This window comes from Cynocephalus volans, chromosome 8 (genome assembly GCF_027409185.1).
Source record: "Cynocephalus volans isolate mCynVol1 chromosome 8, mCynVol1.pri, whole genome shotgun sequence".
Classification (NCBI taxonomy): Eukaryota; Metazoa; Chordata; class Mammalia; order Dermoptera; family Cynocephalidae; genus Cynocephalus; species Cynocephalus volans.
Window position 1 is genome coordinate 126529177 of NC_084467.1, and position 25828 is coordinate 126555004.

General features: G+C 38.1%; 1 protein-coding gene across 1 annotated transcript in view; it reads right to left on the minus strand.

Annotated features, from left to right (window-relative positions):
- The window catches only part of F5 (coagulation factor V), an 87977-nt gene that overhangs the window by 30626 nt on the left and 31523 nt on the right, over positions 1–25828 (minus strand). Inside the window, exons 4-13 of the mRNA XM_063105905.1 lie at positions 23449–23661; positions 22235–22378; positions 19684–19905; positions 18234–18399; positions 16183–16360; positions 14577–14676; positions 13653–13864; positions 12408–12558; positions 10258–10470; positions 6943–8953 (exon numbers count right to left, since the gene is read on the minus strand). Coding sequence (XP_062961975.1) covers positions 6943–8953; positions 10258–10470; positions 12408–12558; positions 13653–13864; positions 14577–14676; positions 16183–16360; positions 18234–18399; positions 19684–19905; positions 22235–22378; positions 23449–23661 — 3610 coding nt within the window. The remainder of the gene's footprint in view (positions 1–6942; positions 8954–10257; positions 10471–12407; positions 12559–13652; positions 13865–14576; positions 14677–16182; positions 16361–18233; positions 18400–19683; positions 19906–22234; positions 22379–23448; positions 23662–25828) is intronic.

Sequence of the window (25828 nt, forward strand, 5' to 3'; positions counted from 1 at the left end):
ACAGTGAACATGCAGAAAAAGAAATCAAGAAAGCTAGCTCATTTACAACAGCCACCAAAAAAATAAAATACTTAGGAATAAAGTTAATGAAGGATGTGAAAAATCTCTACAATGAGAACTACAAACCACTGTTAAGAGAAATTAAAGTAGTCACAAGAAGATGGAAAGATATCCCATGCTGTTGGATTGGAAGAATTAACATTGTGAAAATATCCACATTACGCAAAGTGATCTACAGATTCAATGCAATCTCTATCTAAATTCCAATGACATTTTTCTCAGAAAAGGAAAAAACTATTCAGACATTTATATTGAGTAACAAAAGACCATGCATAGCCAATGCAATCCTTAGCCAAAAAAAAAAAAAAAAAAAGCTGGAGGCATAACACCTCCTGACTTTAAACTATACTACAAGGCAATAAGAACAAAAACAGCATGGTACTGGCATAAAAACAGACACACTGATCAATGGAATAGAATAGAGAATCCAGAAATCAACCCATACACCTACAGCCATCTGATCTTTGATAATGCTTCCAAATCTACACACTGGGGAAGAGATTGCCTCTTCAGCAAATGGTGCAGGGAAAACTGGATATTCATATGTAGGAGAATGAAACTAGACCCATACCTCTCACCATATACCTAAATCAAAATGGACTAAAGAATTAAATATACATCCTGAAACAATAAAACTCCTTAATGAAAACATCGGGGAGACACTCCAGGAAGTAGGAGTGAGTACAGAGTTCATGAATATGACCCCCAAAGCACAGTCAACTAAAGGAAAAATAAACAGGGATTATGTAAAACTAAAAAGCACAGCAAAAGAAACAACTAACAGAGTTAGAAGACAACTAACAGAGAAAATATTTGCAAAATATACATCTGACAAAAGGATTAATATCCAGAATATACAAGGAACTCAAGAAACTTTATAGCAAAAAACCCAATAACCCAATTAAAAGACAGGCAAAGGAGCTGACTATGCACTTCTCGGGGAAGATATATGAATGGCCAGCAGACCCATGAAAAAATGCTCAACATCACTCAGCATTTGGGAAATGCAAATCAAAACCACTTTGAGATAACATCTCACTCCAGTTAAGGTGGCTAATATCCAAGAAATAGAGAATGATATATGCTGGTGAGGTTGTGGATAAAAAGGAACTCTCATACACAGTTGGTGGGACTGCAAAATGGTGCAGCCTTTATGGAAAATGGTATGGAGTTTCCTCAAACAATTATGATAGATCTACCATATGACCCAGCTATTCCACTGCTGGGAATATACCCAGAGGAATGGAAATCATTATGCCGAAGGGATACCTGTATCCCCATGTTTATTGCAGCACTGTTTACAGTAGCCAAGAGTTGGACTTGGCAGATATGTGGATCATCAGATGAGTGGATAAGGAAACTGTGGCATATCTACAGAATGGAATACTACTCTGCTATGGAAAAGAATGAAATGCTATCATTCGCAGCAACATGGATGGACTTAGAGAAAATTGTATTAAGTGAAACAAGTCAGGCACAGAAAGAGAAATACTGCATATTCTCACTTATTTGTGGGAGGTAAAAATGAATAAATAAATAAATATATAAACAAATAAAGGGGAAGGAAGACACAACAATCACAACAATTCCTTGAACTTGTTAAGACAAGTGAACAGATATGATATTGATGGAGGGAGGGAGTAATGGGAAGGGGGAAAGAGGAACTGGTAAAGGAACATGAAAATCATCTACATTGTATATTGACAACTTAAAGTTTTAAAAAATGCACCCCTCCTGGAATTGTGGTTATTAGAGGTGGGACAGGGGGAGGTGGATGGGGGTTAGCAAGAAATGTGTTAAGGGTTACAAAGATTGATTACATTTTGTAAACATGAGTATACTAATTACCCTGATTTGATCACCACATATTGTACACATATATTGATATTTAATTTTGTACCCCACGAATATATATAATCATTTATGTCTCAATAAAAATGAGACAATGGGAAAAGGAAAGCTGGCCAGTTAGCTCAGTTGGTTAGAGCACAGCCTTCTAACACCAACGTCAAGGTTTTGGATCCCTGTACCGGCCAACCACCACAAAAAAAAAGGAGGGGGGCAAAGGACCTGAATCGACATTTCTCAAAAGAAGACATACAAATGCCTGACAAGTATATGAAAACAATGCTCAACATTGCTAATAACTAGAGAAATGCAAATTAAAACCACAATGAAATATTAAATATCACCTCACACCTGTTAGGATTACTATTATAAAAAAGACAAAGATAAGTGTTGACAAGGATGTGGAGAAAAGGATACTCTTGTACACTATTGATGGGAATGTAAGTTAATGCATCCATTATGGAAAACAGTACACAGGTTCCTCAAAATTTTAAAATAGAACTACCATATGATCCAGCAATCCCACTCTAGGTATATATCCAAAGGAAATGAAATCAGTTTGTTGAAGAGATATTTGCACTCCCATGTTTATTGCAGCACTATTCACAATAGCTGAGATATAGAATCAACCTAAATGTCCATCAATAGATGAATGGATAAAGAAAATGTGGTATATATACACAGAGGAATACTATTCACCTTTAAAAAAAAAAAAGAAAAGGAAATCCTGTCCTTTGTGACAACATGGATGAACCTGAAGGACATTATGTTAAATGAAATAAGCCAGGCACAGGAAGACTAATACAACATGATCTTACTTACACACGGACTCTAAAAATGTTGAATTCATAGAAGCAGAGAGTAGAATGGTGGTTATCAGTGACTGTGGGAGACAGGGATTGGGAAGATGTTGGTCAAAAGATACATAATTTTAGTTAGGAGGAATAAATTCATGAGATCTATTGTACAACATGGTGACTGTAGTTAATGACAATTTATTATATTCTTGAAATTGCTAAAAGTAGACTTTAAGTGTTTTCACCACAGAAAATAAGTACGTGAGGTAATGAGTATGTTAATTAGCTTTAGTTAGCCATTTCACAATTTATACATATATTAAAACATCATGTTGTATACCATAAATATATTTTTAAAAAACCAACATCAACCGGACCCACCTTCCACAAACAGGCACACCACACCAGCACTTCGGGGCCCGCCTCGGGACCTGAGGCTTTGAGAAGGTGACCGGACCTCACTCCCACATCGAGGCACACTGCCAGCACCTCAGGGCCCAGGCCGGGGCCCGGGGCATGGAGAATGGGACAGGACCCCCCCTCCCACAATCAAGCACACCACACCAGCACCTCGTGGCCCACCCGGGGACCTGAGGCTTGGAGCCAGGGATCAGACATACCCCACAACCAGGCACACTGCCAGTGCCAAGGAGCATGCCAAAAACATCACTTCCATGTTGGTGGCCCACCACAGCCACCACAATAACCATGGCTGCTGCAAAAGCGACTAGACAGCACAACCACCACGCAGATGGTCCACCAGCCACTGGATTGCATTGACACAAGGAGAGCCAGAGATAAAGAAAGGAGGAGGATGTCTCTCTCCACAAAGTCCTTTTCAGAGTGACAGAAGAAGCATCTGCTCTACGATAATATTGGGGGACCCGATCACATCTCTCAGCATTGGACAGATCATCTAGGCAACAAATCAACAGTGTAACCATTATTCTTTCAGAAGGAGAGAAGAAATCTAGGGTAATTAGAGGGGGGAGGGGGGAGGTAGAGGAGGATAGGGAGAGATTGGACAAGGGGCATAAAGAATAATTATGATTTGTAACAATATATATGCTAGTACTATTGATTTGATCAACATATCTCAATGTTGAACCCCCAAAATATGTATAATCAATTTGATTCAATAAGTAAAATAAATTTTAAGAAGAATGGCTTGACCTACACTAAAAAAAAAAAAAAAGAAAGAAACCAACAACAGTAAAACAAATTAGTAGGATACAATTATTTTCTAATGAAATAAATCTTGACTAAACATGAAGACTTATGTCCTTTACTGGCTGATGTTGGAGTAAAGGCATAGACATGAGTCTTGACCTACTGTGTACTTTAAAATCAGCTGAAAATCTGAAATTAAAAGTATGTTAAAAATACTAAATACAATCTTTTAGAAGTCTACTATTAAAAAGCCTTTAAGGATTTACCAACTTGAAGTCTGAGTGCAAGGGGAGGAGAGCTCAAAGCCTGTCAGTTTCCCCTTTTGGGAGAAAGGAATAATGTTTCCTACAAGTTGCTGTTTTACACAAGAAATCTACACATATTAGGGTATAGACTTAGTTTCATTTTATTCCATGGGGATTCTTTTCCCACAGCAAAGAAAGAGAAATGAGGAACGAATGTTAATTGGTATCTTCATCAGACAGAAGTGGTCAACTTGTTCTCTCTTATATTCACAAAGCCAGTTTTTTAAAGCAGACTGTTGAAGTAGACTTTTTTAATCCTACTAATTTTTGTGAGACCAGAATAAGCCTTAAAGCTAAGCCTCAAACTTCTTTTATGGCAACACTGGCTGTTGCAGTCCCCACAGGTTTGGCATAGAGATAGTGACTACACTGGTGTCTGAGTCTTTTTCTAGATATTCCTCTGAAAAATGCAACAGGTGTTGGTGAGAGCAGACTTGTGATGATAGTTGGCCTCTGGTCTACACAGATTTTGTACCTCCTCTGGAAAACTAACTACCATTCTTTCCCTCTCCATAGTTAGAAATTTCGAGTAGTTGAAATCTGCAGAAATGAACCTCTGAGGGCCAAAAATATGACGTATCTGGGAATAATTCTTAAACCGATTAAGTACACTTTTGTGAATTTATTGCACTGATGCTGTAAAACCTTTACCTGATGGTATATCTATGCCTAAATAACTGTTGTTTTCTCACCTTCAATATTGTTGTAAGTAGTGGCACCCATTGTAGCATATGTTTGATTTTTTTTTAGTTTCATATGAAAACTACCTTAATTTTACATGTGTTTCCTCATTGTAAATAAGCCTGTCTTCTTCTCCAGATATTTTCTGTGTATATGTGTTCTACTGATTAACTATTTTGGCAGTTTTTGTTTGCTTTTCGTGGCAGGCTGGTGTGGGGATCTTTTGACCTTGGTGTTATAACATCGCACTCTAACCAACTGAGACAACTGGCCAGCTTATTCTGGCAGTTTTAATCCTTTTGCAGTTTATTTTTTCTTCTACTTTGTTTTGTGTAAAAGGGAAAAAATAAAAAAATCTGGAGTCAAAAAAGAAACAAACAAACAAAAAACAAACCCAACAACAAAAAACTGTGGTACACCCATACTATGGAATACCACTAAGCAATAAAATGAATGGACTATTGATATATACAACAACCTGGATGAATCATCAGAGAATTATGCTGAGTCAAAAAATGCCAGTCCCAAAGTTTCCATGTTGCATGATTTCATTTATGTAATATTCTTGAGATGACAAAATTATAGAAGTGGAAATCAGATTCATGTTTGCCAGGAGATAAGGAAGGGGTGTGGTGGGAGGGAGGTAGATATGACTAGAAAAGGGCAACAAGAGGGATTTTTGTAGTGATAGAAATGTCCTTTATCTTGATAGTATGAATGTCAATATACTGGTTGTGATGGAGAATTATGGTTTTGCAAGATGTTACCATGATGGGAAACTAGGTAAAAGATACGAGGAGTTATCTCTATATTATTTCTTTCAATTGCATGTGAATCTACAATTATCTCAAAACAGAAAGTTTAATTAAAAATATAAATAGCACATTATTCCCCCATGTAGCTCATCAGCTCAGTCTGGGGCCAAAGCACATCAAATTCTCTCACCGACTCTTAAATTTCCCAAGCCAAAAGCTCATCCATCAAATGCACAATATTTGTTATATACCATGAACCACCAATAAAGAGTCTCATTCTGCCTTCCTTCCCGTCTTTCTCTCTTACTAATCCTGTCCTTTTAGACTCTGAGCATAGCATACAACCTCACACAACACATGGAACAAGCAAAACAATGTTGACTGCCATAAAAGTGGGCTGTAGGCCTGGAATGGGATACAAGATTCTGAAGGAACTGATTCCACCCTTTCCCACTCTGGACAGGCCCTAAATCCTATCTCCTGATGGCCTTGCTTAGAAATCCTTAAATGACAAGTTATTCTTTTATAGTAATGGATGCTCCATTTAAATAGGAAGTCATGGGAGAAAGTGTTTTAAACCGAATTCTAATGTGCAAATGTCAGGCCTCAGATTAATGAACTAATTTGCACAAGTCACACCATACATTGTGTTTGCCTACTCTACACTTTAGTATTTAATTGATTGTAGAAGCTGTGGGCTATGCTTAGACAGTTTATGCACAGTTACCATGCTATATCCCTGGAAATATGTAGTTGACTAAGCCTTGCTTCTTTCCTCCTCTCTCTTCTCTCTATCTTCATCCCAGAATATACAGCCCAGACTTATATGGCTTTCTACCCCTAAGAAAAATCGAACTGAAAATGATCTAAAAAGAAAAGGTATATGAATCCCTTAGAAACTTTCTGTTGTAAATGAGTAAATGCCAAAGGAGATTTCTACATCATAAATTTGGACTTGAAGTCAAGTTCAATTAAGTCATATTGATTAGCAGATAGCAGATAACTATAGATAAGTTGGACTCTGCATTGGAGCAGGAGGAAGAGGTAGGAACATGTGCGGTAAGAGAAGAAGAGACAGGAGGCTTATTTAACTATAGAATAGCAGACTTCTCACAGTGATTGTTCTTATATTGTCCAGGTGTCATCTAAAGTAGAGAAGCTAGTCTTGGGATTGACAAAGGAGATAACATAGGCTAAGTTACAACAGGGGAACCAAAATGTACTTCACATAATTTGCCCAGAATTATCCCCCTGGACTATTGTAGTTACTTTTTTTTTTAGCAATAGTGCAAAAATGAGAATATAGAAGGAGAAAACCAACCAAACCTTTGTGCAAATTCTGAATAATCCCAGGATATCTCTTCAGCTGCAATGTAATAATTTCTTCTGTTTTCATTCTTGCTGCGGATGTACGATGCTGCAATGTTGTCAGGATTTCTGGAGTAGTTGGTGTCAGTCATATCAGTTTTGTAGGGGTCATCATAGGCCACATAAGTAATTTCAGCATAGTCTTCTTCACTGTTCTGAACCTCCTGTCCTGGAATAATCTCAGTGTAATCTCCGTCATCTCCACTGAAGCCCACTACAACCAGTGGATTAAATTCCTTTGACATAAAAGTGTCATCGAGTGTAGGAGATGGTGGAAGAGATGGCATCTGAGAGAGGGTCGTCTGGCTCAATTCTGGGGAAAGGCTTGTCTGACTGTGTTCTGGAGAGAGGGTTGTCTGCCTGAGGTCTAGGGAAGGGTTTGTCTGACCAAGTTCTAGAGAGAGGTCTGGGGATTGGGATGGTTGACTGAGGTCTGGAGACACGGTAGTCTGCCAGACTTCATGTTCCAAGGAAGGGGACATTTGACCAATGACGATAGGGAAAGGCTCATGACTTAGGTTATAGTTGAGTATCTGGCTGAGCTCCAGTGAAGAGGATCTGTGACGGGGGTCTGCAGTAGAGAGCATTTGATCAGGGTCTTGAATCGGGAGTGTTTGATAGCCTTCCTCTGGGGGCACTGTCTGATAAAGATCTGGAAGGGAGCTTGTCGGACCAGTGTCGTTTGGGGGGTTCTGGTGATGGTCAGGAAGTGAGGCTATCAGGCTAAGATTCATAGAGGGGAATGTCTGATTGAGGTCTGTGGGAAGAGATGTTTCATTGGACAATGAGTAATCAGGTATCTTGTCTGAAAATGTGGTGTAGGCTTCTCCTCTTAGAGGGTGAAAGCCCCTTGGAGATACAGGAACACGGTGTGCAAGCTTCTCTTCCTTTTTCCTTTTTCGTGTCCTAATGAAAAATGGGCTTTTCTTCAGTCCACTGTTTCCTCCACCCTGTCTTCCTTGTGGAGATTTATACCTATTTCTAGAAAATGTCGGGTGGCCACTCTGCTTTCCAGGCTTGTGTGGATGAGGGGTGCTTTCTTCCCAAGTCCTTGAGGCATTCTGGGGGCTCTTCAGCAGCTTATTAACAGCCAAGTATTCATCAGTATCTGGGATTATTTCATAGCTACCTTTCTCAGAAACCACATGCCATTTCCCATTCAAAATCTTAGATGGTTTCCTTTGTTTTAAGAGTAACAGATCATTAGGGAGGTCCTCCCAGGGCCCCGTTCTGGAAGGAGAAGTGTTGTCTTGGTTTAAATTTCTCCTAATCTTATGTGCTTGTGATTCCACCCAAGAGAACATGTGTTTCGTTGCTTGGTCTCTTTCTGCCTTGGATCCCCTGTGTTTTGCACGCTCCTTACTTCTGAGTCCTTCTGCATCAAGTGGAAGTAGGCTTATCCTTGTGATATCTGACTGTAGAGGATCCTCTATAGGGTGTTCAGAATAAGGGCTGAAGTGCTCTGCTGTGGAAAGATTGAGAACAGAGTTGTTGTCTAAACCAAAGAGGTGTCCCAGCGGGGGACCAACTGTGGCAGCTCCTGGGTGATGAAGTGTTTTCTGAGGTTCTGTGAGGTTATTGCCAATGAACCTACTAGTATTACTTAGGGAGGAAGAATTTGAACCAACAGCTGTATCTGTATTTGGAGAAGTTAATTCAGAGCTGTTCTCCAGAGCTAGGGCAGTAAGATTGAGCTTATCTTCCTCCCAAGTCAGTGATGAATTTATGAATGACCTAAGTCCTAATGATGAGGCCAGTGTATACTGGTAATCATATTCATCAACATCCTCTTCATTTTTGTTTTCTGAAGAATCATGCATTTTCCGTGTAGCCATGGCTGTAGATGCTGGAGGCTTGTAAATCTCATATGAGTCTTCATCATAATCCCGGATACATTTAACATCCCTGAATTTCAACCTTAGATTTTTGTTTCTTGGACTTGAATTCATGGTAGTTAACATCCAAGTTCCTACAGAAGACAGAGAAAAGAGAGAGCTGAAAATGTGGGAAATGACATAAAAACATGTACTGTGGCAGGTAATTTCTAATGAACTTTGGTTAGAGATACTCAAGTGTGGTCTGTGGACCACTGCCAGTCTGTGAACTACTGATTACTGGTTCTTAATGACATAGAGAGTGAAACTGAGAATAAAGTTTTTAGGAAACTTTTTAAAGCAATTTGACATTGCTGTGACATCCAAATCATGTGATCAGCGCACTTATCTGAGTTAACACAATATAGACTAAAAGTATTGGTCAATAGATTATAAAGAAAAAAAGGTCTTTCAGCACAGATAGTTTGAGAGTCACTATTTTAGAACATACTAAAAAAGGGTAAATCAAGAATAAAATGGACTTTGAATATCATAAACATTTTATTAGCTGCACATCTTGTTTGAAAATTGGAGATTAGAGTTAGGGGGATAATGATGAAGTCTATCCCCCAAACACAAGTAAGAGACATTTAGATATTTCTAAGTAATAAATAATTTGGTGGGTCCAGAGCAATTCTGAAACTCTTTGAAATGGTATGAATGGCTGGCATACTAAAGATTTCCTGGGAAGTCTCTAATAGTTACCATTTGTTGAGTGGCTAGGCATTTGGCATATATTACAATTACTGGTCAAAGCAACTCTGTATTATTATACTGTTTTTCAGATGAATAAGTTCAGGCTTAATGAGGCCAGTTAATTTGTCCAAGGTTACACGGAGATTGCATAGCAGATCAGGATTTGAACTCAGGTCTGACAAACTACAAAACTGTGTCTGACGCAGCCTTTAAGGCACTGTATCTTTATTTTATTTTTTATTTTGGCAGCTGGCCAAGCACTAGGATCCAACCCTGGACCTTGGTGGTATCAGCACCATGCTCTAACCAACTGAGCTAACCAGCCAGCCCTGTATCTGATGATTACCAATCCAAAGGTAGAATGGCAATCTTAAACTGAAAAGAGCATTTTGATAAAAGAACTGCTCTTTTGTGGCTGAAATATTTATGCTTCTTACTAAAAGTTATTCTTTACCTTTCTGCTGTTGTGTGTCTTTACTTTCTACTTAGCCTAGAGAAGAATAAGTAGAACCTACATTAAAGGCCTGGACCCATTTATGTCATTAATTTCCCAAATAGAAGTCATGAGAAACATTGGAAGGAAAGCCTATAGAGAATCAGGGAGATAAATCCAGGAGCAGTGGTGTTCTGGAGAACTGCAGCAGACCTTAATAGACCAGAGATTCAAAGTCAACTTCCTCTAAGTGTCCAGGCTTTTGCTCACCAATATTATCCATTGTGACAGTCACAGATTCTCCATGCATAGGGAAGAGGGCCAAGGTGTCCTCATGTCTCTTTCCATAGATGAATGAATGCCCAGTAAAGTGAAAGGCCAAAATGTCATCCTGCGTCCCCACACTGCAGAAGTGCCACTGGACAGTGTCCTCAAAGCAGAATCCTAGAGTGGGTATGCTCTCAGGCACATAGCCATTGATAGCTAAAAGAGTAAAATTTGTTAAAATACTAGGACTATGCCAGCAAAAGGGCATCTGTCTAATTATACCTAAGATAAGTGTTCCAGTATTCATTTGTCGTGTCAAAGCAGTGATTATGCAAGATAAGTTTTAACAGATATATCATGTGACTTAGAAGGTCAAACTAGGAATTCTCAAATGAGAGCTTATTCTTCTAAGTTAGCCAAGGGAGAAGTGTAGGGATAAAAAGAAAGCCTCTCATTTACATTGCTTTACTCATTTATTTGTTGAATGTATATTAAATATTTTGTGATCCATGCTCTGCCTTTAAAGATACTCTCAAGATCAACCTAGAATGTTAACCAGAATAATTCTACCAGAAAGAAAAGCATAACATAAGAACTTCATCTTCTTGATATATTAGTCCTCGAGTGAGAAGTGAAGCCTATTTAGCACATTTTGTAATTTTTATTACAAAATGCCCTTTCTCATCATATGATAATCTACAATTTTCATTCAAGTATTGAGTTCATACATTTTAATTATCTTTAAAAGGGGTACTGCTTTAGGCTATATCTTTATTTACTTATGTACTAAACATGGTAATAAAATCAAAGGTATGATTTCTATGAGGGCTTCCTGGGTTACCACTATAGCCCTAGTACTAGTACAATGCCTGGCACTTAACAAATATTTATGTGGGTGCTTAAAAAATATTTGTTGAATCACTGAAGTAATGTGTTGTTAGTTTGTACCTCCTTCTAGATCCTTTTCTAAATGTTCTGTAGCTGCACTGTCCATTATGGTAGCCACTGATTACAGATAGCTATTGAGCACTTGAAGTGAGTGGGTAGACTGGACTGAGATGTGCTGTAGGTGTAAAAGTCCAGTTATTTAGTAATAAATAAAGGCAATAAATCTCATTAATTTTTTATTTTGATTGCACATTGATATGAGAATATTTAGGATATATTGGGTTAAATAAAACACATTATTAAAATTAATTTCACTTATTTATCTTTAAATTTAATGTGGCTACCAGAAAATTCAAAGTTACTGTGGTTCATATGTAATTTCTATCGGACAGCACTGGCCTAGCACTATGATAGATTTACTGTCAAAATGTAATTATGCAAAGAAGATTGAGCATAACTCCGTGTTTGGCATTATTTGCCATGGCATCTGTCAGTTCTGATAGTCCCCAGCTGTCAGTCTTCATATCTGAAGCTATATGAACAGATCTTGGAGAAACCATCCTTATATGTACAACTGTCTATCAGAGATGACTCTTGACTCTGAGGAATAGCAGAGGGGACTCTGGCTGTTGTAGATGAGTTGGCTTCCAGGTGCCTCAGTGAAATTTCTCTGACTCTGCTGGCAGTGGCTTTGAACAGTGAACTTTAGAACTGCAGTGAATGCCTGAATGAAGGCTCAGGGAGTTCCCCCTACCCTGAATTTCTTACTGCTTACTTCAAACCCCTCCGTGCATTGCCTTTCCAAGACTATTGGTTCCCCTATACTCACTTTGCTTTACTTTGATTTGACAATTCAGCTTTGGATTACATATCTTGTTTCTTCCCTAACCATAAAAGGTATTCACCCTGCACCCACTCCCAAATCCCCCGATACCACTGACCAAGGCCAATAGCACCTTCCCTTGCCTCCACTCCCCCCGCTCTGTTCCTCACTGCCGAGAGCATGGGCGTGTGCACATACACGCATGCACACACACATGCTCACACACACACACACGGAGCAGGAGAGCAAACAGACTTCTAAGGATAACAAGCCTTTGACCTCTTGCTTAAAAAAGTTGCTATAATGTTATCCATGGACTGGAAGTGAGGATAACGGGTGCTTTTACTGAGTGGATTCTAATCCATGTCTCTGCCTCTAGGCACAGTCATACTTCAACCATAGGAGTGAAAAACTGATGGACAAAAACCATGCTGTGACTTACTGCTCATGATGTTTGATTCATAAAACTTGGGGTCATCACGATTCACCTCATCAGGATTTTCACAAAACTTGTTGATGTTGTCCTCAATGTACCAGCTCTTGTTCTCATCAAACACAGCAAAGACAGCCTGCTGCTCAATGTCTGCTGCCCTCTGGAGGGTGGAAGTGCTGTGTTCAGTGATTAATGCTCTAGTCAATTACCTACAACTCTTGAGTTCTCAAAAACCAAAGGGCACAGTCCTTGAGGCCACTGAAGCCACAGAATTAAAGCATTTATAAGAGCACATTGTGTACAAAGCACTTGTTAGAGCTAAAGGTAATAAGCAAAAGCACACAGAGTAGATCAGAAAGTCAGAGACTAAAATATCCCAATAGAAAAATCCCGTTTCACCATGACTACAGCAAATCTGTTTATTTCTGTAACTGAGCACCTTTCAACATGAATGATTGACTAAATGCACTCCAAATAGTTGCAAAGGATAAAACAGAAAGCTGCAGTAGGAAATCCTCATGTCTCTCCCTACTTGTTTCCTTTTGTAGCTCAGTAAATCAGGATCTTCCAAGTTTCCGCGTATCCAGTTCTGATTTTTCCAGGTATATGTTTATTTTGAATGTCCTGGGAGGAGACCTCTTTGATTATAGCTTAGCCTAATTGGGAATTATAGGTTGATAATATGACATTATTATTCTTCAACAAAGATAAACTCAGAAGATTGGTATCTTTGCTCACGTTCTTTTGTATAATACAGTCTCACCAGAGATGGACCATTACCTGGGTCCAGCTTCTCTAGAAACTGTTTCTCCAAATATACTTGCTTTCAGGGAATCTTTCCCTTTTGCAGGTCTCTAAAAATAATGAAGATTGGTACAGAGCTTTACACTTTTACCAGGTGGTATCTCACTGAGCCCCCAAACAACCCTGCAAAATTTTAAAGGGAAGAAATTAAGAGAGGCTAAGTGACTTGCTCATCACATAGCCAATATCAACAGAACTGGAATTTGAAACTAAAACAAAATACAGTATCACATTGTAGATTTTCCTTCCACAGTGAGAGTTCAGGTGAAAATAGACAAGACAAAAAAGTAACCAAAACAATAAATGTTATTATACTCGTGTTACAGACAACTACTGAATATTGACAGTTTTCTAGAAGGAAAAGCCACATCATTTAGCAAAGAGACCTAACCTGTTCCAGCCAGAAGAAATTCCCGGAATTTCTGAAAGTTTACTTCAAGGCCAAAATACCTGTATGCCTCGCCTGTCCAGGGATCTGCTCTTACAAATTAGAAGTAGCCCTATCAGCCCAGAGGCAATGTCCCTTGTGATATCCACGTCACTGTAGTATGGTCTTGTTAAGCACTGGGCATCATTTTCTGTGGGTTCATCAAACTCTAGGATGTTCCACTTATAAGTATAGGTTTCCCCTGGTTGAACTGCTCTGATCATGGTGTTACTGCCTGAAAGGAAATATATTCAAAATTGTTTTCATTTGATAAGCCAGGCACTCATAAGTGGGAGCCAAGAAAGAAAGAAGAAAAAGAAAGAAAGAAAGAAAGTCCACAGTAAAATGTGAACTTTCAGGAGAAGAAAACAAACCTATAGTTAGTAGAGGTGAGAAAAGGGGAGGAGAAGGGAGTTAGGGAGTAATTGGGTAAGGGACACAAAGAATAATTACAATTTGTAATGATGAAAAGCTAATAATAACTGATTTGATCATCACATACTATACACAAATACTGATAGTTAACTCTGTACCCCATAAATATGTAAATCAATTATGCTTCAATTCAAAATGTAAGTTTTAAAAAAAGTTTTCATTTGAAAAGTTATTTTGTAATATATATATATATATTTGAGCTTTTGTTAGAACCAATTTATATTGGGAAAGGGATATTCTTCTATATTAAATTCTACTTGAATCCCTGGTAGCATGTAGCCTTTAGATACTGGTCCAGTAGAGGCTGCTATGACACTAAAATAGGACACTAATTTTGTAACTGTTAATAGGCAAAATCCCTGAAGTGAGAATTGGCTGTAATTTTTAGGATACGCCTACATGTATGCTACCTGACTGCACTAGTTATACCACTGGGCAAGGAATACAGTAGGAAAATATGACAACCTTTCGGAGGTCACTTGTTTGATTCAGTAGAAGTGAAATATTCAAACCTGAGGTGGAGGAAGAGTTGACTTCATCTTCATAAGGAGAAAAGGTCACTCCATGAGGGTAAATGCTATAGGGGCGGCTGGCCATGTTTTTGAATGTGATCTACAAATTTAAATCAAATATATTATTTCAGGACTGAAGATTGGTCATGAGAATTCATATAGGATGCTAGCTTCGTATATTGACTTTTTCAATAGTGTGTGTGTGCATATGTGCACATGCAGTGGGAAAATTTGTTCTGTTTGTCTGAGCAGCAACCTCCCTCCATCACCTGGCCGGGAACGTTTGGGAGAGTTCCCTTTACACATTGAGGTGGAATATGGAAAGAAATCTGATCTAGAGGACAGGTTAGGAGCTGTGATATTTTTCTCACGGTGTCACCCTCTCTAATCTGGTCCTCATCCCCCTTCCCTTTTCCTTTTGGCTTGAACCGCATCTCACTTGGAATCTGATCCTTCCCATCTCTAGACCATGACTCCCATCCTCTGCTTGCCAGGTCTCCTAGGACACTGTCTTTGAAGCCATCTTCTTGAGAGGCACAGACAAAGAGCCATATCCTGAATTCCCAGTAAGGTATGTGTACACGTGCTAAGAGCACCTAAAAGGGATCAGAAATAGGGAAAGGGAAAGAGGCATAGAGAAAGACTGCTTTTGTCCTTTCGTTATTTTTAAATGAACAGAATAGGACTTGCCAGGAACATTATTCACATAGGAGTCCTACTTAGGCTCTTTAATCTTCAAAAGGGAACCTTAACCTTATCTTCTAGTTGGTTGATTGTCAAAACATGTAGATCATCCTTAATCTGTAGATTATCTGCCTTCTAGGATCTTGACGAAGACTGTAACCTCAATTCTCTGCTGCCCAGTTCTTACCTCTCTCAGTGATGTGACATAATACATAAAGAGAATTGTCTGGAAAACTCCATGTTCTTGATACATATTTAAATTTACCTTCATCAGAGACCAATCATTAGAGAGCTGCATACCTAGACCACCTAAAATAATTATTTTTACTCAATTGCGTTTACTGTTATGCTCTCAGCTACAATGAGAAACATTATTTTAAAAAGCTATGCAACTTTTAAAAAATCTATTATAGCAGTTGTAGGAATTTTGTCAAGAATGCCATCCACTGCATTACATAGCACCCTATTTTGAAGGATCCCATGGACGAAATTCCTTTCAAGTCTCAATGTCAGGGAAAACTGTACTTCTTTTATGGATGCTGTAAATCTTGCACTGATATATTTATTTTATTTTACTTTGGCTGCTATAAAGCTTAAGGACAAAATTTACAGACAGCCCTATATGATCGTATGATATGTATTTCGTTATACTTATCTGTTGCTTTATTTTCTTTGTCCACATATTATCCTTAACTCCATTACATCAACTCTTTGTTTTAGTCCTTTATAATTTGATAAACTGTCTCATATCCTTTGTATTACTGAGTAGGCTATAAATAAATACAAATACTAAATAAAAACTAAAAGTTACATTTGAATTGAAAGTTATATGAACACATTTTCTTTTAGAAATAAATAATCAGGTACTCTGTGAACTTTCACTATTTAATTTCTTCCATGGTTCTGTATTTCTGTTACTTACTTTGAGGGTGTCTCTGACCTGGGCTCTGATAATAGGGCCCAAAATCCCATCTTCTTTGATATTGATATTTTCTTCACGTTTGGTGAAGGTCTCATCTTGGTACTGTCTGTAAACAACTTTCTTATAATGTTTTCCGATTTGATTTAAGAAATTATCCAAGTGCAGAGACTTGTATTTTCTTAAAGTGAAATGAAATAAAAATAAAATTAAGCCACTCTCTCAAATAGACACCCCAGTAGGATGAGGAAACTTTGTGTTTAGAAGTCTGCTCATGGATTAGCTAAAATGTTAGTTCTCTAAAAAATTCTTGATGTCGGTTGCAAAGTCCTGATCTCTTCTATCTGGTTTGGCAACTGGAAACCTCTGAGCTGCCTCTTCCACAACTGATGAAATCATAAAAAAAAATAGTTAGAAGATGCTATTTAGATCTTTCAGTCATTCTTGTTGCTACAGCAGAACCTTGATATCTCTGGGAAAAGGTATAAGCTGTCCGGAAGGACAGGGTATACTAGGAATGTTTCTAAAGTTTATCCTATCACTTAATCTATGATTTGCTTATTGGCTTTTCAGGTATTTCCTCAATCTCTAAAAACACTTTCTCACCCTACAAAGCTTTTGCTATCTTTATTAGTCATGGTTTTGGGCTGTTGGGCTATCCCTTCCACCATCTACCTACCCGATCATGGGCAAGGACTGAAAAGCAACCTCCTTCACCTTTCTTCTTTAGCTACTGGGATAAGTAATTCTGGGGAAGCAACATGAACCATTTTCCCTCTTGGCTCATTTTACTTCCTTAGTTTGTAAAAGCAGAAGCCCCATGATAGAATATCTATTCTATGCATTTATTTTGAATAGTGAAAAGCATTGGCTGCTGCTAGAGTCAGTGGATTCCTATCTCTGTTCTGTCACTAGTTATATCATCTTGGCCAAGTTTCTTTTTTGCTCTTTTTCTTAGTTTAATTTTTTGAATAGGAAATACATTCACATGATTTTTATTGCAGTGAAAACTCTCACTCATATCTGATATTTTCCTCAACCCCACCTTTCTAACCCTGAATTTTCTAGGCTGTTAGTTATATTAATTTCATGTGTATAATTCTGGAATATCTCTATGCAACTGTAAGCATGTATTACCTAGAAATAAGCAAATACAAATATTCTTATCTCCCCACTTCTTTAACAAAAGGCAGCTATTTTTACAGATGTACAGTATTCCATTGTATGGCTATACTATGATTTATTAAACCAGTTTGCTATTGATGTACACTTTGGATTGTTTCCAATCTTTTGCTGCTTCTAATAGTACAACAGTGAATTCCCTGTACATACATCATTTCACCTGTGAAAAAGAACATTTATCTATATGGTTAGATTCCCAGAGTGTGATTTTGGGGTCAAAGGGTATATGCATTTACAATTTTGATACGTATTGCCAAATTAGCCTCCAGAGTGCCTTTGCCAATTTACTTTTCCACTAGCAATTTATGATAGTGCTTGTCTCCCACAGCCTTGCCAACATAGTCATCTGGACTTGTGCGTCTGATAGGTAAAAAAATGGACACAAAATTACAGCTGGATAGGAAAAGTAAGTTCTGTTGATGTACAGTCAAGCCAGGCATCTACAATTATCAATAATTTACTGTATGTAATCAAATGACTAGAATAGAGAGGATCAAATGTTCACATTATAAAGAAATGATTGAGTTTTGCAATGATAAATGCATCAACTACCCTGATTTGATCATCACACATTGTGTCCATTAATTGAAATATAACTGTACTCCATAATACGTACAATCAATATGTTTCAATAAAAAACAGTATTCCAGTGAAGATTAATTTGCATCTCTATTACTATGAGTGAACTTGCATATCTTTTCAAGTGTTTAAGAACAATTTGAACTTCCAAATTTCTTAATCTCCCTGACCCATTTCCTCATCTATAAAAAAAGAAATAATAATAAGAGCAGTATCTAATTTGTAGAGTTGAAGTGAAGACCTTGGGAAAGGTTTAGTATGGTGCTTGGCGATAGCAAACATTCAATACTTACTTGTCCATATTTTCTGGTATTACAGGTGCATAGTCCCAAATGACTTCTTCTGCAGCAATGAAATAGTCCCACCTCTTAATATACCGCCTCTGTTCACGAGTTGGTTTCTGAAGTTTCCTGGTTTTCTTTGGGCAGTTTTTAATGTTGATGTAAGCTTGCATCCCAGCTGAGTTAGAACATAAAGATGGTAAAAAAATAAATAAATAAATAAAATTTTAAAAAATTATGGTTAATCAAAATACATATCTTTTAAATCAATTTGTGGAAGATTTAAATAATAATGAAAGTGGTTGGTGCTCAAGCAACCTTTGAACATTTTGGTTTGGAGCTCTTTCAGTTGAATGCAGAAGAAGGCAAGAATAAAAGCAGGGGAAAGGCACAAAGAATTAGGGAAGACACTTGGAAAGATTCCGTTTGTTTCTTCTGGAGCAGAAAGATTACTTGTAATTTCCAGACTCTTAAAACACTATGACTTAGGTCTTGTTGAATTCTCATTTTTCCTGTTATCTGTCCCTTTAACTGTAAAATGAACATAACACTCATAGATAATTAAATTGCTGTTAAAAATTAAGTAACAATACATGAAGCACTTGTCCTCAATAAATGATAGATTTATTATTGTTTTACTACTATTAGGAATTCTATCTTCCAGGGATATTGTGACAACTTCATTACTTCAAATACATTTTTGACTGCTCAGTGTGAAAAGAAAGCAAAACAATCCCATGAATTATCACTTCCTCACATATGTTGCTTATACATATTATTTTGGCAACAAAATCGTTTTCTGTACTAACATAATTTACTTAGGTTTTTGTCTCTGTTTACATGAACCCTCCTCTCAACAGTTTTAAAGCAAAAATATGCAGTTATTTTGTTAAATAATACCATATAACAACCTTGCCAATTTTTTCCCCACCTGAATTCACTGATGTTTTTTAAAGCTCAGCTATTAAGATATCATGTATGATCCATTCAACACAGTCACTGTTTTTCTCTGTGCCAGGGTTTTTGCTCATCTCATTTTAAAGGATAATCTTTTCATGTTAAAATTTGCAGTTTCTGTAACTTGGTGCTTCTATAAATTTGCAGATGTTTGTCATATTCTAGCATCTAGGTCTTTTCCTTTGGCTGCATAGGAAATACTCCCAAGAAAGAATACCTCTGTGCATGCATGTGTTTCCTTCCTCTTTTCTCCTTTAGAGGAAGTAGAGACCTCTTCAGCTTTTGCTTCATTTTCAAAAATCTTTTTCAATTCCTTCACTTCCTCTATTCCCAACCCATGAGTTATAAGTCTAAAGACAGAGTATCTAAATTCTTTAGTTAGGAACCAAGGCTTTGTAAGTATGTGGTGCCAGTGACTTGAAAGGGCAAAGGAGAAGAAGGGATTTAATGCCTGGGAAAAAAGGATCCTATATTCAGAAGCAAGGCTGTCAGAAGAGTTTCTTGCCTTGAAGATGTTTTGGAGTGAGAGAAGATATGCTCCACTTTCCCTCTGGGCTCACAGTCATATTTGCAGTAGTGGATGTAGCACTGACGAGGGTGATGGCTGAGACCTTATGATGGTTTTGCTCCAGGACGTGGCCATTGAAATGGATGGAGAACATTTCTGGCCCTGAGCTCATTCCAAGCAGATGCCAGCTGATGTGGTCATGGGCACAAACTGTTATATCTGAGAGAGAGAGGCCAAAACAGGCATTCAGTCCAGTACTCTGTGATCCAAAATTCACTCACCAAACATGTATTGAGCACCAGCTATGCATCTGGCATTGTGTAAGGTTCTGGGATGACAGTTGCTCCCATTTTGGTTCCTACCCTGCAAAAGCAGACATCTGAGTTGGAGCAAGCAAGCAGTCACAACTCATTGCAATAAGTGGCATTAGAGAGGTAAAAAAGAGCCCAGAGATGCGGGACTTTGCTCAGAAACACTAGATTGCTAAGGGATTAGGCCACAGAGGGAATGACTAACTGGTTTACCCAGGACCGAGGGGTTTCCCAGGATTCAGTACTTTCAGTGTTAGAACTGTAAAGTCCTTGACGCAAAGGGGTGGTTGGTCACACCTAATTGGTCTCAGCTGGAAGGAGACCAGCCCCTCTATTAGGGCTGAGTTGAGGGTCTAATCCTCTCAGCTGGATAGAGGTCAAATTTCCACCTAAGGGGAGGAAGATATAAAGATGATGGGCAGATTTTCTATTGCTTCTTTACTTATTGATTGTTTTAATGACAAGGCAATGAACTACTCTGTGGGTTACACTTTCTCCTTAACATGCAGTGGACAAATGCTCATTATGCTGGGCCTCTGGGAGCCTTTCATGGATGGAACAATGAGAACTGAGTAGAAAAGTTCAGTTCTGCTCTGTCTTTGCTCACATTGGGAAATTGTTCATTTGCTCTGCAGAAGACTCCAACCCTGGCTTCTATCCTTGGCTTGGATTTTAAATTTCAGATCCATAATTATTAGGTACTAGATAATGGCACTAAGAATCGTTCCTTACCCACGTAGGGGCTTGTCTTTTTTAGGAGACCATTGTGATGAGGCAGGGATTCCTGGTACCAGATATGAGAACAAAAAGCTAGAAACTAAGAACAAGAAACTAGAAAGTAGGAGGCTTTGGTGGAAACATCTATCCACCCCAAAGAAATGCTCATATTGAATTCAGCAATTAACACATCTGTATTAGCATTTATTATATTCATTCAAATTATACTACTCCATAAGGCAGAGGGTTTTACAAGCATTAACTATTCTCAGTTTCCATTAATGACATTTCCATACCCTGTCTCTCTTCCCCCAATTCTTCTGTCTTTTTCAACTATAAATTCATAACTCTCTGCTCTGGTCAAGTTATTAGGGTTTTTTTGTGTGCATATGATTTTGCCTTTTTATTTTTATTTTTTTGAGGAGTTTCCATATATTTACACAGATTGTTCACTCTGTCAGAAAATAAATATTAGGATAGATGGGTAGTCCATTTTGTAAATAAGCACATTGAGACAACTAACTGCCAAGGACCGCACTAAGGTAGAGAAGTGAGCAAGGCCTCAACTCAGATCTCTCAAGGCAGAGGTCAGTTAACTAAGCCCAAGGTTTTCAAGTTCCTGGTTTTAGAACTCAGAATCAATACCCAGGGTCATATGAGTGTGCTTTTAATAACCCAGGTGGAAGATGGAGTCAAATGAAATGTAACACAATTTAAAAGCAATGCCCAGACCTCAACTCTTAACAATTTTTGTTTTTTAGTAAGCGAAGCCATTTATGATTTTCAGACATACAGAATGACCTCTGAGAAGTTTCATGTTTTAAAATACAGTAGTATTTTCATTTTTACATTTTGTTCTAAGTCAGTTCTATCTGACAAAAGTAAAAGTAGGGGTCTAGGTGGGAGTCAGTTTTATTCCCCATTTAACAGTTGCTATGATTTTGCTTTCTCACAAGAGTCAACAAGCAAATGGAAAGAGAAAACATCCCAAATGCCCTTGAATATTATTCATCAATCACCTTTTGAAATGCTAGTAGTATTTTTGTGCATTGGGGATTTCCTCTCATCTCCTGTTCCTCACTGAAAGTGTCTTTATTGCATTCTTTCTGCTGACCCTTCCTGCTAGATATTGACCTTCAACTTCTGTACTATGGGGCTTCCTATGTAGAAGAACGTGTGGTCACCATGCAGCAGGAACCACAGAAGTCACTGAGGGAGACTGTACTGGTACCCTGGAGGTCTTCCTGAAGGCAAAGGCCAAGGTGAAACTTGCTCAGAACACTACACCTAACAAGGACTGCACACTCCTTCTCTTAGCTAGCTTTGAAAGTCTGTTGTACTTCCTGATTGGGAAAAAAAAAGATAACATCTTGAGAACTGCTGCACTAGATTACAATACCTTTCTGATTAGAAGCTGCAAAACAGTAAGTATAGTCAACTCTCCTAGTGCTTTGAGGAAAGCAACAAGACCCAAGGTACTAATAATTCAACTGCTGGATGGTGCACAGCCCACATGTTACCTGGCATTGTCCCATTCACATAGCCATTGACTGTGTACATGAGGGCTGATGACTGACTCCAGCTTTTGCTTTCATCAAACACAGCAAACAGCAGCACATGTTGCTTGTCAAACAACTTCTGAGTCCCATCCTCAGTTAGGGTGCCTGTGAAAGAAAAGATATGTTTTCAGTAGCGTCCCAGAGAGAAGATTTTCATTAGGTGTTCCTCGATAGCAAAGAGTTTAAGGCAAGCAACCAATCAAAAGATCAAAATATTTTTAAAATAGTATCTTTGTCAAGTACTAATGATGGGGAGCTTATCAAAATCCTGGTGCCATATTAAGTGTTCTCTCTGGCACCTTCTCTGGGAATAGGCTTTAAATGTAAATTTCATCTGATACAGAATGAAAACATTTGATGATTGTCAAAGCTCTAGTAAAAGAACTCATTTCTTCCAGTGTTAATAAAAAACACACACAGGTATCTTAGCTCAGCTGGTAAAAGCATCACGCCTTGAGTTTACTGGAGCCATCTTGTTTGTACATGCCATGGGGCACTAGAGAATAGAGGATTAGGATTAATTTATATGAGGAAACATGCTGCTAGTGGTAAAATGAAAGAATATGCTTTTATAAATTTTAAATACTTTTCAGTGCTGTCACGGTATCTTCTATATAACAGGCAATGAAAAATGTATTGGTGTAATGCACAAATGAATTGGGAATGTATGTAGGCATAGTTTGTGTGTATGTATAAACAGATGGTGAATCTATCAAATTATTTCCCATTGTATGGTTTGTTGTGGTTGTTTTTTCTAAATGAAAGATAGGCTAAATTCTCTTGGGGTAAAATGAAAATCCAAGCTTGTTCCTACCAAGCCCAGCCAATAAAATTTCTTAGACAGTCAGTTGAGTATGTTTGAAACCTACCACCCAAAGTGTTCAGTTTGTTTATAAGAGGAAGCTGGAGTTTCATGTGTTTACAGACCAAATTTCCAAACTAAACCTCAGATAGATTAGTCAAAGTTATTTCCAGGAGCTCTCTCAGCAGAGTATAAGCTGCTATACACTTTAGCCCTCTAATACCAGGTGTTTTTTTCTCTTGTCAAATGATAATCTGGTCTCTGCACTCTTCTCCCCGTGCTTGATGTACAAGAGGGTACCAAGATGCTGCCAAGCCTCATCCCACTGTAGAGCTCCTTTCCAGGCCAACACTTTGATTGTTCTTATTCTTACCTTTCTTACAGATAAGCAGAGGTCCAATCAGCCCAGAGTTGAAGTCCTGTGTCAGATTTTCATAGGAGTAATAGATGTATGTGAGGCATGCAGGGTCATCATACGTGGGCCCACTGTCCTCACTGACAGTCCACTCATAGGTGTATTCTTGGCCTGGAGCTACAACATCATCCATTTTCTCCACAGGGAATGTGTGGTCAGTGTAGGAAGCACCTGGAAAAGTAAAAGCCATGAAGATAGCTGGGCATTTCTGAGAACTACTTTATCATCATTCTTAAATCTTGGGGAACCTAAGATGAGCTCTTGAGAGATATACGTGCCTTTCTATAGTAAACCTTTATTATTTGGAAAGATTCACATATATCCACTTCTATGTCCATGTAGTTAAAAAGGTTTTGATACCATGGTGGTCTGAAGAGTAAGAAATGTTACTTGTAAATTAAGGTTTAACAAGTTAATTTTCCAGAGTATCTGAACAATTATTATTTAAATATAATCAGAGAATCAAATCACCTTTGACCAGTAAATCACCTCAGGACATGAGAATGGGTCATATTTTCTCTACGGTGCTTGATAAGTTATCTTAGGTTAACTGCCTGTTAGCATGGGACTTGAGTACACTCAGAGCTATTTATATATTGTTTTGTTTTGCTCTGTAAGAGTTTAATATCTTCTTTGCACCTGCTGTCACCCTCAGCCCCATTTTATTTCTTTATTACATCTATGTCATTGATTATCCCAACTTTTCCTCTAGAGCCTCAGCATATAGCTCTTATATGCAGTCTACTTGTCCTTGTGAATATGAAATGTGTCAGTCCTCTAAAGTTTAGATGTCCTATGCCTGTCCTTTGTGTACCAAAGACCCAGCATCAACACCTCCATGTATACTTGACTTTCCTTATCAGTGGGACAGGGGAAGATGTAGAAATTGGTCTTCCTTATTGAAGAGAGGGAACTCAGATGCTGAAGATTAAAAGAAGTGCAGAGGGTTGGGTGGGGCCTTCAACAATAAAAGGAAGATGTGGTAGAGATGGAGCAAGTGAGGTCAGGAAGGGGAGAGGTCACTGTCATAGATAGCCAGGTGGGATGGGCAGTTTCCTCTGCCTGAGACATTCCTCATTTAATTGGGTGAAAGTTTTGCTATCATTAGAGGGTGCCAGAATTTCTCTTTGGGATGCAGTGGTCTTTGTTTGGGACAACAGATTAATACATTCCTTGACGTAGAAGTTGAGCCCATCAGCATGTGGATGTGAGCAGACAAGGATCCAAAAAAAGGTCCCAAACGTCTTACATGGTGGGGTAAAAGGGCCAGCAGACTATTTACTGAAGGGAATGTACTTTTTGAAAACAGAAATGCCTCATTTTCTTCCTTTCCTTTCCTTCCCTTCCTTAACCTTCCTTTCCTTTTCTTTTCCTCTTCCTGCTTCTTTTTTCTCTCTCCTCCTGCCCTCCCTCCCTCCCTTTCTCCACCCCCTTCCCCTCTCTCCCTCCTCCGTCCCTCCATCCCTTCCTCCTTTTTTTCTCTCTCTCCTGGCTTTCCTCCCTCCCTTTCTCCCTTTCATCATCTTTACTGAGGCATAATTTGCATACAATAAAATTCACCAATTTTAAGTATAATTTGCTGAGCTTTAACAAATGTGCACAGTCATACAGTGATAGTCACAGTCAAGGTAGAGGACAGTTCCACCACTCCAAAATGCTTCCTTGTGCCTTTTGTACTCAATACCCTCCCCTCCCCTCCAGGCTCAAGCAACCAATAATGTGCTTTTTTTCACTATAATTTTGCTTTTCTATAATGTCATATAAATGAAATCATATATACCCCTTTGTGTTTGATTAGTGTTAGTTGGTATGGTTCATATTTTTTTACCCTTTTTTAAAAAATCTATCTTTGTCTTTAATTTAAAGTGGATTTCTTGAATTCTGCATACAATTTCTTGTTGCTTTTTATTCAGTCCTATAATTTGCTTCTTAATTACAGTGTTCTATTTACTTTTAATGTACTTACTAATACGGTTGGGTTTAAAACTATTATCCTGCTATTGTTTTCTATTTGTCCATCTGTTTTTTTGTTCCTTTTTCTCTCCTTTTCTGCTTTCTTTTGGATTGACTATTTTTAATGATGTTTCATCACCACTACTGGCTTATTAGCTTTGTTTTGTTTTATTAGTGGTGCCCTTCAGTTTACAATACACAACTTTAACTTATCACAATCTTCTTTTAAATAATATTACACCATTTTGCTTGAAAGAATCTTGCAATAATATATTTCCATTTACCCCCTCCCAGCCTTTGTGTGATTGCTGTCATACGTTTTATTTCTACATACACAATACACCCCACAATAAATTATTATTTTTGCTTTAATGTTTAGATAATC